The 11,335-nt window shown below is 50.5% G+C and overlaps 5 protein-coding genes across 5 annotated transcripts; 3 read left to right on the top strand and 2 right to left on the bottom strand.

The window, feature by feature from the left end:
* Nucleotides 1–317: 317 nt before the first annotated feature.
* IAR55_001063 (uncharacterized protein) lies at nucleotides 318–2,697 on the top strand (the record flags this gene model as incomplete). Its single annotated transcript, XM_066944193.1, has 8 exons — nucleotides 318–461; nucleotides 606–817; nucleotides 938–1,049; nucleotides 1,179–1,385; nucleotides 1,607–1,842; nucleotides 1,929–2,171; nucleotides 2,276–2,441; nucleotides 2,572–2,697. 8 exons carry the CDS (start codon nucleotides 318–320, stop codon nucleotides 2,695–2,697), a joined length of 1,446 nt encoding a protein of 481 aa, XP_066805394.1.
* Nucleotides 2,698–2,977: 280 nt separating this feature from the next.
* On the bottom strand, nucleotides 2,978–5,195 carry IAR55_001064 (chaperone DnaJ; the record flags this gene model as incomplete). Its single annotated transcript, XM_066944194.1, has 6 exons — nucleotides 2,978–3,141; nucleotides 3,238–3,599; nucleotides 3,662–4,593; nucleotides 4,665–4,745; nucleotides 4,807–4,917; nucleotides 4,986–5,195. 6 exons carry the CDS (start codon nucleotides 5,193–5,195, stop codon nucleotides 2,978–2,980), a joined length of 1,860 nt encoding a protein of 619 aa, XP_066805395.1.
* A 607-nt stretch (nucleotides 5,196–5,802) lies between these two features.
* On the top strand, nucleotides 5,803–8,375 carry IAR55_001065 (uncharacterized protein; the record flags this gene model as incomplete). The annotated part of the gene is made up of 3 exons (XM_066944195.1): nucleotides 5,803–6,109; nucleotides 6,173–8,083; nucleotides 8,149–8,375. 3 exons carry the CDS (start codon nucleotides 5,803–5,805, stop codon nucleotides 8,373–8,375), a joined length of 2,445 nt encoding a protein of 814 aa, XP_066805396.1.
* Nucleotides 8,376–9,031: 656 nt separating this feature from the next.
* On the top strand, nucleotides 9,032–9,951 carry IAR55_001066 (uncharacterized protein; the record flags this gene model as incomplete). Its single annotated transcript, XM_066944196.1, has 3 exons — nucleotides 9,032–9,295; nucleotides 9,471–9,665; nucleotides 9,865–9,951. 3 exons carry the CDS (start codon nucleotides 9,032–9,034, stop codon nucleotides 9,949–9,951), a joined length of 546 nt encoding a protein of 181 aa, XP_066805397.1.
* A 297-nt stretch (nucleotides 9,952–10,248) lies between these two features.
* IAR55_001067 (uncharacterized protein) lies at nucleotides 10,249–10,602 on the bottom strand (the record flags this gene model as incomplete). Its single annotated transcript, XM_066944197.1, has 1 exon — nucleotides 10,249–10,602. The coding sequence occupies one exon, from the start codon at nucleotides 10,600–10,602 to the stop codon at nucleotides 10,249–10,251; it is 354 nt and encodes a 117-aa protein (XP_066805398.1).
* Nucleotides 10,603–11,335: the final 733 nt, after the last annotated feature.

An 11,335-nucleotide genomic window follows, 5' to 3' on the forward strand; every position in this document is an offset into this window, starting at 1 on the left:
AAAGTAGCATTATCATATGCGAATACTTGTGTCTCGCAATGGATGTAGCGCATGTTCTGTATGGTAGTCTGTGATATGTACTCAACAGGTAGATCATGCGTTTTTCAATGGGACCAGACGATCATATGTAGCTTGAATACAGATCTATAGGGAGAGACCACCAGTGTCTTGTGACATCATCACTTTCGAGGACAACACCTTTGAAGCTGAATTTGAACGAGGTCGAGACTTGTCGCTCACTGCGATATGTTCGTTGACAAAGTGACCTTGGTCAGACAAGAGCTCGACTCTGGACAGATAGTCTTTCAGGAGACAGGATGAGCGAAGTGCAGCTCGTATCGACCTTCACCACTCATGTCGCGCAGTGTTTCAACACGTTATCAGCTGAGAACCTGATCACATCAATACCTCTTGAAGGGTCCCATCCGTTCTTTGGACCCCTACGACAGGCTTTGTTGAGTGTGAGTGTCGCCGCTAGCCCTTCAATTGTTTCTCTTCTCTGGAACGTATTCTCCCCTTCTTGTCTCCTCCTTCCCGAACTCTGATGCGTTTCTTGGGTATTCTTCCAGTCTGGCTAATACAGACTCTGTGTCCTCATATCTCAGATCCACCCGAATAACACGTCAAGCACCAACATCCGATCTCAACTTGGGTTCGTACGCGACGATGTCCGAGAGAACCTCGTAAACTTCATCTCCGCCATATTGAATAACATCCGAGGAGAGGTTGTCGAAGGAGGAGGAGGAAGTGGGAATGGTGATGGTGATGAGAGTGGAGGAGCGTACCATGATTTCAGTCGATTACAACTGGTTTGCTGGTGAGTTTGTCTCTAACCGCTCTCCTCACGATTATGTGTCGAACATTCTGCTTTTGCGGTGACTACCACCATTGTCCTGACGCGAAGAGCGGAGCTGATCTCTTGCCGTGGTCCCATTAGCGAGGCGAATAAGCTCTACGCAATGTCGAGAGCGGATGGAGCCTACATCCACGCATTCATGAATCCTCTCATCGTCATCTTGGCGAAAGGACTGGTCCAACTTTCATCACGAGTGAGTCACCGCTCTTCATCTTCGTTGCCCAATGTGACTATTCATGCTGTCCCATCTTCGCACACACGGCTCAGCATTTGGCTCAGCATTTGTGCACGAAATCAACTGACCACGATCACTCGTCGGCAGGCAGCTTCCCTCTCGACCCTCCCTCTCAGGCATGGCAAGTCTGCTCGATCGATACGCGACGCCACAAGACAGGTCATAGAGAGGTCGAACCAGATCGCGACGTCCAACATGACAGAAACGGAGTGGAATGAAGGGGTGGGACAGCAACATGTGGTGGGGGATGTGATCTGGAGTTTGGCCAATGTTTTGTTCCGGATTTATGCGGAGGTGAGTCATTCCTATCAATTGGCTTTCCGTCTTCTGTCCCTCCAGTCTCTTCCTTCCTCTGATCTCTTCCTCTTCTACTTGGTCTTCTTCTCCCCTCACTACTGTATTGTCATTGTCCTCGTTCTGTTACATCATGCACCGTTGAGATCCTTTCGCCAATTATTTATCTCAACAATGACTACTTAGAATCGCGACTGAACTGACATTTTCGCATCCTCCAGCGCAAACTCCACACCCAATCTACCGAGCTTCAGAAAACGCTACATAACCTGGTCCCTCGAGAAGAAAAACGAATCGCTTCTCGAGGACATCTCATACCGCAGACAGAAGTATGCCAGAGTTACTACTGGCGCGGGAAACTCGGAGTGGTACTCTTGGATATGAGAGGAGCGAAATACTGGTTGGATAAGGCTTTGGGAGTCTGTCCAGAACTTCAGCTAGGATGGAAGCAGCGTCGGTGGGTTCATTCATTCAATCGTTCGAATGTCACCGAGATTTCTCGTCGTTGTATCTTGCCAGGGAAAGGGGCTGACATTTTCGCAGAGCCATCCTGATCCGGTTGATACCTGTCAATTTACTTCTTGGTCTAATGCCTCCGCAACATCTACTTCGAGATTACAACATGGTCGAATTTCAACCGCTCATACATGCTTCTGGGACGGGTAATATCCCGCTGTGGCGCAGAACACTGGAGCGATCGAGGGAATGGCTAAGAAGAAGAAGTGTCTGGTTGATCCTCTTCGAACGGGGGGAGATATTGGTCTGGCGAAACTTGTTTAGACGAACGTGAGTGGAGTCGTCTTATGTCTTGCATACGATAAATTAGTCTCGCGTTTCGTCGTTGTCGACATTAGCTTGTGTGTTGACGAGATATGCGTCGCTGTCTGTAGGCTGAAATGTTATTACGCGAGCGATCCGACCGTTGCCAAGAACAGGTGTCCAACGTGGATCTTCTTCAGTGCGGCTCGACGGGCGTTCGAGGGCTCTGGGGAACTGGAAGATGGTACAATTACGATCGAGGACATCATCGTGGTCCTCTCGAGCTTGATAGACCAAGTGAGTTCCCCTGTCTTCCTTGTCATGCAGGCACTCTTCCGTGCCCATTCGTCTGTGTTTGCAGTATTCGCTGGAGGTTGAAGTGACGCTTCGACAGATGCTGATACTCGTGCCATGCCATGTTTACCAGAGCTTGATACTTGGTCATCTGTCGTATTCAAACAAACAACTCGTCATGAAACCCTCGTCTGATGGAATGGGTGGTTTCCCAGCAATATCGAAAGTCCAACCACGAAGAGTCGAGGCGATCGCCTAGGTGGATCGTGGATGAGCGACGGCGTCGATTGTCGTGATCCAGTGTCATTCAGGTCTGACAAGTCGACGGGATCTTATTCCTTACTCTGTGCGTTTACGAACCATCATGATTATTATGAACTATAATGCGACCTAAATCCAAATCTTTTGAACGATCGATGCATGTGTAAATGCATGGACTCAATCCCAAGATAGATTGATGATATGAATGAGTTGTGCGTTGTTTGTCGCTTGACACGACAAATGGAAAAAACAATCGGATCATGGATCATGCAATGTTTCTATCCCGTAGCAGCTTTCTTCTTCTCTTCCGCCGTCTCTTCTTCTGCTCCCTCTCCTACATCCTCCACTTTCGATTCATCGCTCGTCATGGACTTCTCTTCCGTCGACGTCGACTCCTGTTCGTTTACCGTTCTGTCAACGATCGATTCATCACCTGCATCACCTGCGAAAGGAGAATAAAACAAGGACCGACCTGGTCAACCCTCTGTTCTCTTGATATGTATATTTACATTTACACTTGCTCACCGCCTCTTCCCACCTCCGCTGCCACCTAGAAGCCTCTCGACCCAACCTATAGCTCCTCCTACAACCGAAGCTATAGTACCCACCACTCCTCCGGCGGATGATGAGGATGAATCTTGTTCATGGTCATACCCAGACGTGGAGGAGGGAGGAGGACGAGTATAGGTAGATCGTTCGGATTCGGTCCGAGGTGGAGAAGAGGAAGAGGAAGCAGAGGAAGAACGAGTCTCACCATTTGAGTTGATAGAAGAGGAAGAAGATGCGGGAGGTGTAGTACTGGACGAGGAGGGTGGGGGTCCAAATGTGATTTGAGGGTGACGACCTTCCAGGTCGTCCGCATAGGCTTGTAAGATCTTTCGCTGGAAGGGTGTCAATGATCTGCGGAAAGGTACCACTCCGATCAGCTGTGTGTTGCCAGAATTGGACCATGCACAACTCGCCTAGGAATCTGGATCTTCCATGCGACAATCAGATCTCCTCGTTCGTTTCTCCCTCTGCCGTAGACACTCTTCACTCCTCGACCTCTCAAAACCGCCTCTTCTCCATTCTGTGTCCCGCCCTTGACCTTCACATCCACATCTCCTTCCAGTGTCGGTATTCTGATGACACCGCCCAACAGAGCCGTATGCAGTGGTACCCTCGCGTCGTGATAGAGGTTGACTCCCTGTCTTCTGAAGACGGTCGATGGTCGAACGCTTACTCTCACAAGGAGATCACCAGGCGGTCCACTAGCCGACAAGGGCATATCTCCCGCTCCCGGCATCCTGATCATCATCCCGTCCTCCACACCCGCAGGGATTTCCACGTCCACCTCCTTCTTCTCCTTTACTCTTCCTACACCATCACATTCACCGCATCTAGCGCCTTTGGGTATCGTCGATCCCGCGCCTCCACAAGCAGAACATGTCGAGGCCATCAACATCCCTTGCACATTGTACATCTGTTGACCCGTTCCTTTACATGTTGCACATTGAGTTTTCTTCTGACCCGGTTTCAATCCTGTCCCTGTGCAAGGTTTACAGTCGACAACGGGACTGATGGTGATCTTCCGAGTGGCACCATTACAAGCTTCGAGGAATGAAAGTGCTATGCCAGCTTCCAGATCGTCCCCTCGGACAGGTCTTGATCTCGGTCCGGCGCCACCAGGTCCGCCGCCACCAAAGGGATTCTGTCCTGCGCCAAAAGCACTTCCGAATAATTGTTCGAACAGATCTCCAGCATTTCCGCCACGTCCACCAAAAGCTGATCCGAAATCTTGGAAACCACCGAATCCACCAGCTCCCCTAGCGAATGCGTCGGAATCGAACCCATCTTGCGTGGAGGCAGAACCGTATCGATCGTAAGCCTGTCGTTTACTGTCGTCGGAGAGGATCTGTCGAAGCAAATATATGAGCACACCATGTCTTGTGAGGCAGTCTTCGTCAGTCATACAGGCTCACTCACATCGTATGCATTTTGAATCTCGTGAAAACGTTCTTTCGCGTCCTTCTCTTTGCTCGAATCAGGATGCCATTTCTTAGCGAGCTACATGAGAAAGTCCAGTCACATTAGTCAACTTCGACATCGAAACAGGAAATCGACCCACAGCGTAATATGACTTTTTGATATCGGCCGCTGATGCGTCCTTTGCTACGCCCAAGACCTCGTAAGGATTCTTCGCTGACGCTCGATGTACTGGTGTGGAATGGAAGGACCGCTGAAAGAAGAATATCAAGTCATGAGTACACAGTAGTAGCTTCGAACGGATTGACTTTGAACACACACCTTTTGTTCACCACGAGCACTTATTGACGGTCGAGACTGAAGAGTGGTGAAATGTTGTATGGGTGATGAACGAGGTGACGCTGCCCTGCTATGCTGTTGTCGTTGTGATGACGAACGTGGAGGAAGAGGCGGTAACGTGGATGAGCTTGCCACAGCCTGATGTGATATAGGCAAGGCCGAAAATGCTCGTGTTGGTAGTCTGGGCGGCATGGTGAATGAGTCTTATCGTCCAAGAGGGGATATGATCCGTCAAAAGCTGAGCATGAAGCGAGATATGTCAATGAGATGATATCTCTGAAATTCGAGTGGTTGACCAAGACAAGCGATAATCCTTTTGGCGGTTGCTGGAAATCTCGAGAATTATCATCACCATTCATTTCATGTTAGTTGACAAGATTTGATTCCGGACTGTCAGGACCTTGGCCGCCGACGGGATCAGACTACGGATATTCACGGCATTATCTGCTTCACCGTAGACCTCAAGCAGGGGTGTGGCACATGTGACCTACTGTTTCACAATCAGACCTTTGTGCTACCTCCACTTGTCATCATCGTCGTTCCGTAGAGGGACAATCCATCCTTTTGTATCTCTCTCTGTCTCATTCACTGATCACTCACTGACCCTTTCCTTTCCTCATCATATCTCGACGGCAGTGTCAGTACCGTGTACATATCAAATCTGTACAGCATCACTCATCATGTGCTAGTGGCCTACACTTACTTTGCTTGCAACTATTTCGTGCCAGTGACCCCTTCCCTACTATCCTTTCACGCGCACCTGCACGGTGTCTCACCTCGGAGACAACTGTTCCTCGACATGAGCAACCCGTCCCGCGGTCCATCTTCAGGTGGCGCCTCGTCTGCTCATAAAAGGCCGCACTCACGAGACGACTATGAAGACCTCCATGTCACCAAACGTCCTTTAACAACACCCGTCCTTACCTCTTTGCTCGTTTCAGCAGCGTCAGAAAATATCGACGACCTCGGTCGAGCCGATGAGGACATTGAGGTGACACCAAAAAGAGACAAGGGGAAGGGCAAGATGAGGGTGAACTATCTGCCACAACTGCCCGATGAGCTTTGGGAGAAAGTGTTCGATTTCTATTATGCTACATGCAACAACGGTGAGCGGCGGCCTTCCTTCGTCAATGACAATTGACGCGTGATTGACCAACGTTTGATAATAGAGTGGCACAGTAGCGGTGTGATCCGCAACGGAGTCACGCCCTTGCTTCTGTCGAAGCAGCATGCTCGCTTGGCGACACCCATCTTGTATCGTCACCCAGCTATCGGATACAAAAATATAAAACCTTTCATCTCATCAGTCTGTCTACCATCTCGATACACCGGACTACCAAAACACACGTTCATCAAGCATCTCACAGTGAGGCCCTCGCCTCCTGTTCCAGCTCTCGAGTTCTCAGCTTGGCACTCAGATTCTACTCACAGAGAGCTCCTTGGAATCAGTAGTGATACCGCTCCTTACACCATCCACACTTCGTTTCTGGACCTGATGCGATTAGTCCCTGAGCTCAGATCCTTCACCCTCAAGGATACCCTAGTCCTGCACGAAGCCGATGCTTCGCTTTTATTCGCTGGACTGTCGCTCATCAAGCCACAAAAGGCACGACTCGAGTTCCGTATGTGGGATCTCTACGACTCTCCATTCGGTCAAGACCTCATCGCGGCCAGCAGTGCCGGTCTTCATACAGCGCACGTCGGCCGTCCTTTGGGCAATACATTCACCAATCGGGCCTCCAGAGACCCACCAAATGATCGTCTGTCAGCACAAGAAGATTGGAGAGACGCTCTGCATCACAACACGGAGCTAGATCTGCCGACCTGCTGGATCAACAATACGAGAGTTCACAATGGTGCAGCTGCGGCACATGCACCTACCACCCTACCCATTGCTCCGCCGCCTCCACTGATGCCTGCTCCACAGCTTGCAGCCCCGACCTTCACGGCCTCTGTCGACACTTATTACCCGCACTTGCTACCACGCCAGGCCAATGCGGCTCCTTCATACCCGGTGCCGACCTCACAGATGACAGTCCAGCATAGTTCTGAAAGGGCTGCGTCTCCGATTCGTTCTACCTTGAGTCCAGTTGGTCCAGCGGTAAATGGCGGAGACGGGCGTCCTCCGAATGCTATCGATGCAATCGCCACGGACCCCTCCGGCTCGCCAATTCACTCACAATCAACCATTGCTGATCCTTTCACATCGCCCCCAAGCGTGACTATGAACCGGGCGAACGTTACTCATGTTCAAGAGCCGGCGTTGAGTCAACATACCGCTCATGTCCCTCAATTTCAACCTCTTCATTCGCACGCAACAACTTCTCCCACACTATTTACCGCCGTGGAAAGCGCTGCCTCATCCCACTCAATGCTTGCCTCACAGAGTGGACGTTCTGCTGCTAGGTCAACGAAAACGATTTGTGCAGCGTCCCACAAGCGACCACTTCACCCAGAGCAAAAACACACTGGTCGACTTCCTCCCGATGTGCCGGGCTTTGTTGATGACGAAGGCATCTCAATGACGAGTTCGCGTGGCGTGGTCTCATATCAACTTGCTCATCACATGCGTGGTTTGCTCAGTGATCTCATCACGAACCACTGGCAACCTCGGATCCGGGCATTCTCCTTTGTCGCGCATGATCCGCTTGCGACTTTGATCGTTCGGGCACCGGCACTCGACTTTTGGCCTCAGATTGCCGTACCACACATACGAGTGCATCTTCCAAGAGGACTCAATCCTTTGACAATCTTCAGAGGTCCAAAGGAATTGTCGGCGGCTCGTGCAAGACGTGAAAGGGAGTCAGTTGCTCAAAATGCTAGGGCTCAAAGACAGGCACGTATGACTGCTCTACGTCAGCAGCGCAGGACGGGAACTGCGGACATTGATCCAGACCGAGTCGTCGGAGGAGATGGGTTTGGCGGTGGTCTGTTACACGATACAGTGCGGCTTTTCGAGATCGAGATCAACACAATGAGTGAGATGTGGGACGACATATGGATAAATCACGGTAGTCAGTTGCCTCCACAGCTGTGCAGGATCCCAGCGGATCTTCTCAGCTGGAGAGATCTTGCACCTGGTGAGCATTTTCATTTTCACGTTCTGCGTGTCATTAAGGGACCTTGCCTAATCACATACGTGCAGATGACGGACTTCTGTCGTTTATCCACGTCGATGGCAGCCCGAATGATTCTCCTTCTACTTCAGTCTTCAATTCGCCCATCTTCAGCTTTGCGACACTGGACAGTGATGGGGAGGACTTGGGGGAGGAAGAGCACGACGACGAAAATGAATGGCATGTTTCGACTTATGACAGAGAGAAGGCTGAAGAGCAAGCCAGGCGCTTAGCAAGGGAGGCTGTAAAGACATGAAGTCGCTACCTGCAGTCGTTCTGATGTGGCAGTAAGAGTTCACTTGTCTCAACTTCGTGGCTCAGGACGGAAAAGGAAGTGTCGAGGTTCACAGAAACGATGTAGGTACGATGTTGTGTGACAAGGCAGGGAGACGACATTACTATTCATGCAGATTCTTCATCATTGATATCGCCCGTGTTGTGTGCATATGCTTCCGTATATAGAATCATGAATACGTCCTATGCCCGCATTTCGGACGAGTGCAGAGTGTAAGAGGGGACTTTGTGGTTGCGGAAGAGAACAATGCCACATGACACCATTTCACGGGCTCGCCACTCAGCTAACCTCCACCCGCAGTCAGACCGCGTCGAAAGGTGCAAGCGAGTCTGAAAGTTGGCTTGTCACCGACGACGAACGTTCTTGACGTTGCTCAAATCATTCGGTGCACAACGATAGTTCTGCTTGACTACGAGTAGAACTGACGACAGAGTCTCGCCTGCAGTGAGATCTTTCTATCGAGCAAAACAATCCAATACTAGACATTGTGAGTCAAAATACACAAATGCCTATTCCTTTTTGCCATCGTCCTCTTCCACTATATCTTCCTCAACGCTACCTTCCGCCAATGATCGATGACCAGACCACTGACTGCTGTCTGATTTTATGGGAATCAGATGTCGTCGTCAGGCTGGGAAGTCCGATTCTCCAACTCCCGTTCCCTTCCATACTTCTATCACAGCGCCAAGGGCACATCCACATGGGACGCACCGCCCGACCTCACACCTGATCAGATCCGTCAATTGCCAGGTGCATCCCAGTACTTGAGCTCGTCGGAGGGTGGCGGTAAATCCGGCGGTGGTGGAAAAGAGGGACAAGTGAGAGCCAGTCATATTCTGGCTAAACATGCAATGTCGAGAAGACCTGCTTCGTGGAGGAATGTGAGTGGTGGTTCGATGTGAACTTCCTTTAATGTCCTTTGAACCAACCATCTTCAACCAACCTATAATCGTCTTCCATCATCGGGTGTCATTCATATCGCATCACTGCTCTGCTCCAGCTGCGAAGCAAAACGCAAAAGCGCTGACATTGGTGCTGATGACGTCCGCGCTCTAGGCCAACATCACCATCACGCCCGAACAAGCAACCTCCATCATCGAGAAACATACCGCACACCTGAAATCTCTCCCTCCCGCCGACCTCCAGAAGGAGTTCGCTAAGATCGCGTCGACCGAGAGCGATTGTTCCAGTGCCAAAAAGGGCGGGGATCTCGGATGGTTCGCAAGGGGTCAGATGCAGAAGCCTTTCGAGGTGAGTTCTGTTTTCCATACGATCAAATAAATTTCGAGTAGAATTGAGTACCATGGGGAGAGCTATTGGAGAGCCATTGTGCCGTGTTCATTGCATGGAAAAATAATGAGATGAGGGAAATACAGAAGGAAAGCAGAAGGGCGATCATATCTAAGGCAAAAAGATTTGGCTGGCTGATGAGTTTCGCTTTTCGAAACAGGATGCGACGTTCGCCCTTGGCGTCGGGGAGATCAGCGGGATCATCAACACCGACTCGGGCGTGCACGTCATCCTTCGTACTGGCTAAGCAGTAGGAAGGGAGTGGGACCCGAACGGAAGCGAGTCAGAGTAGGGAGGATGGTGATAAGCAGTCGGTTAGAACAGAACATACAACAAGTCATGCATATCTGTACATATCGGTTGAGCATGTTGGGCCCATGATGTTGGCGATGTGCATTGATACATACTCAGGGAACAACGATCCAGCCTTGATTAAGACGAGGAAGGGCGAAAGTTGGTTGGCAATACGGGTTGATGTTGGTTTCTGTACGATCTGATCAGCATTACATCCTCTCATGGGAGATTATGAGACCACTCACTCATATCAAAGCTTAGCTTTGTCCCCTTCTTCTTTCCCTCCAGGCCTCTTCCCAAACCCTTCCCAAGCAGGATGTACCTTCTTCACATCCCCCCATTTCTCCGTCGTCTCCGGACCACCATCCTTCTTCCCCGCCTGATTTCCCTGTTTATCAACGACCACCTCCATGCCTGCCTCGGAGCCAGCACCCACCCCACCTCCACCGCCTCCACCCGATTGAGCCGCTTCGTCCGGGATGAATCCGGATCCGTTCGTTGTGGAAATGTGAACTTTGGATTGGATGGATGGTACAGATGAGATGGAAGCAGGGTGGGTGTGAGCGGGGTTGAATGTCGTTGGTCGTTTGTTGCGTGATATCATCGTGGACTAGATCTCTACGGTGTGAGATGTGAGTGTCTGTCGTAGGGCAGTGAAGGAGATCGTGTGTCAGACGACGTCTGGATGTTTTGTGAAGAGAGAGATGCAGATGTCGATGAGTGACAATGAACAGCGGGATGAAATGGAAATGGATGCGAAGATCGGTAAAAACAGTTAACCGGCTGGTCCAAAAGAAACGTGACGAGAAAAGCAGAGACGAAGATGCGAAGGAAACTACACCCATATCGCTGTGGTACATGTCGTGCAGCGATACACGGTAGGAAGAGGCCCAGAAGGTGTCACCGACAGCCCCTCTACCAAGAGCTCATCCTGTCCTATCTGTCATGATCAGCGTACCTATTTTGGAGGCTTGTCCGATCCTGAAGTCGAAGTCATTCTGACCTGTATCATTGGTCTGCGCTGTTTGCCAGTCCTCACTAAGCCCCAGATGCTCCAAAGCTACAATTGCATGGACACACCGTCCCCGGCCTGCATTACTACTCATCTTGAGTTTGAAGGCGGTCCGTGCGCGTTGAGCAAGGGATATATAAACCTATCCAGAGATGTAATTTTTCTTTTTCTCTTCTCTACCTGGTTTCCCGTTCATTCCGAGACTGTATGGACATCAAGCGTATTCCTCCTAGACTTCCGCTACACGTAATCTCCTCACTTTCCATCCCCTGCTGATACAATTCCGTTGAAGTGAGAGAGGGATCTTGCTTGCTCCACCTATTCA

This window comes from Kwoniella newhampshirensis, chromosome 2 (assembly GCF_039105145.1).
Source record: "Kwoniella newhampshirensis strain CBS 13917 chromosome 2, whole genome shotgun sequence".
NCBI classification, from domain to species: domain Eukaryota; kingdom Fungi; phylum Basidiomycota; class Tremellomycetes; order Tremellales; family Cryptococcaceae; genus Kwoniella; species Kwoniella newhampshirensis.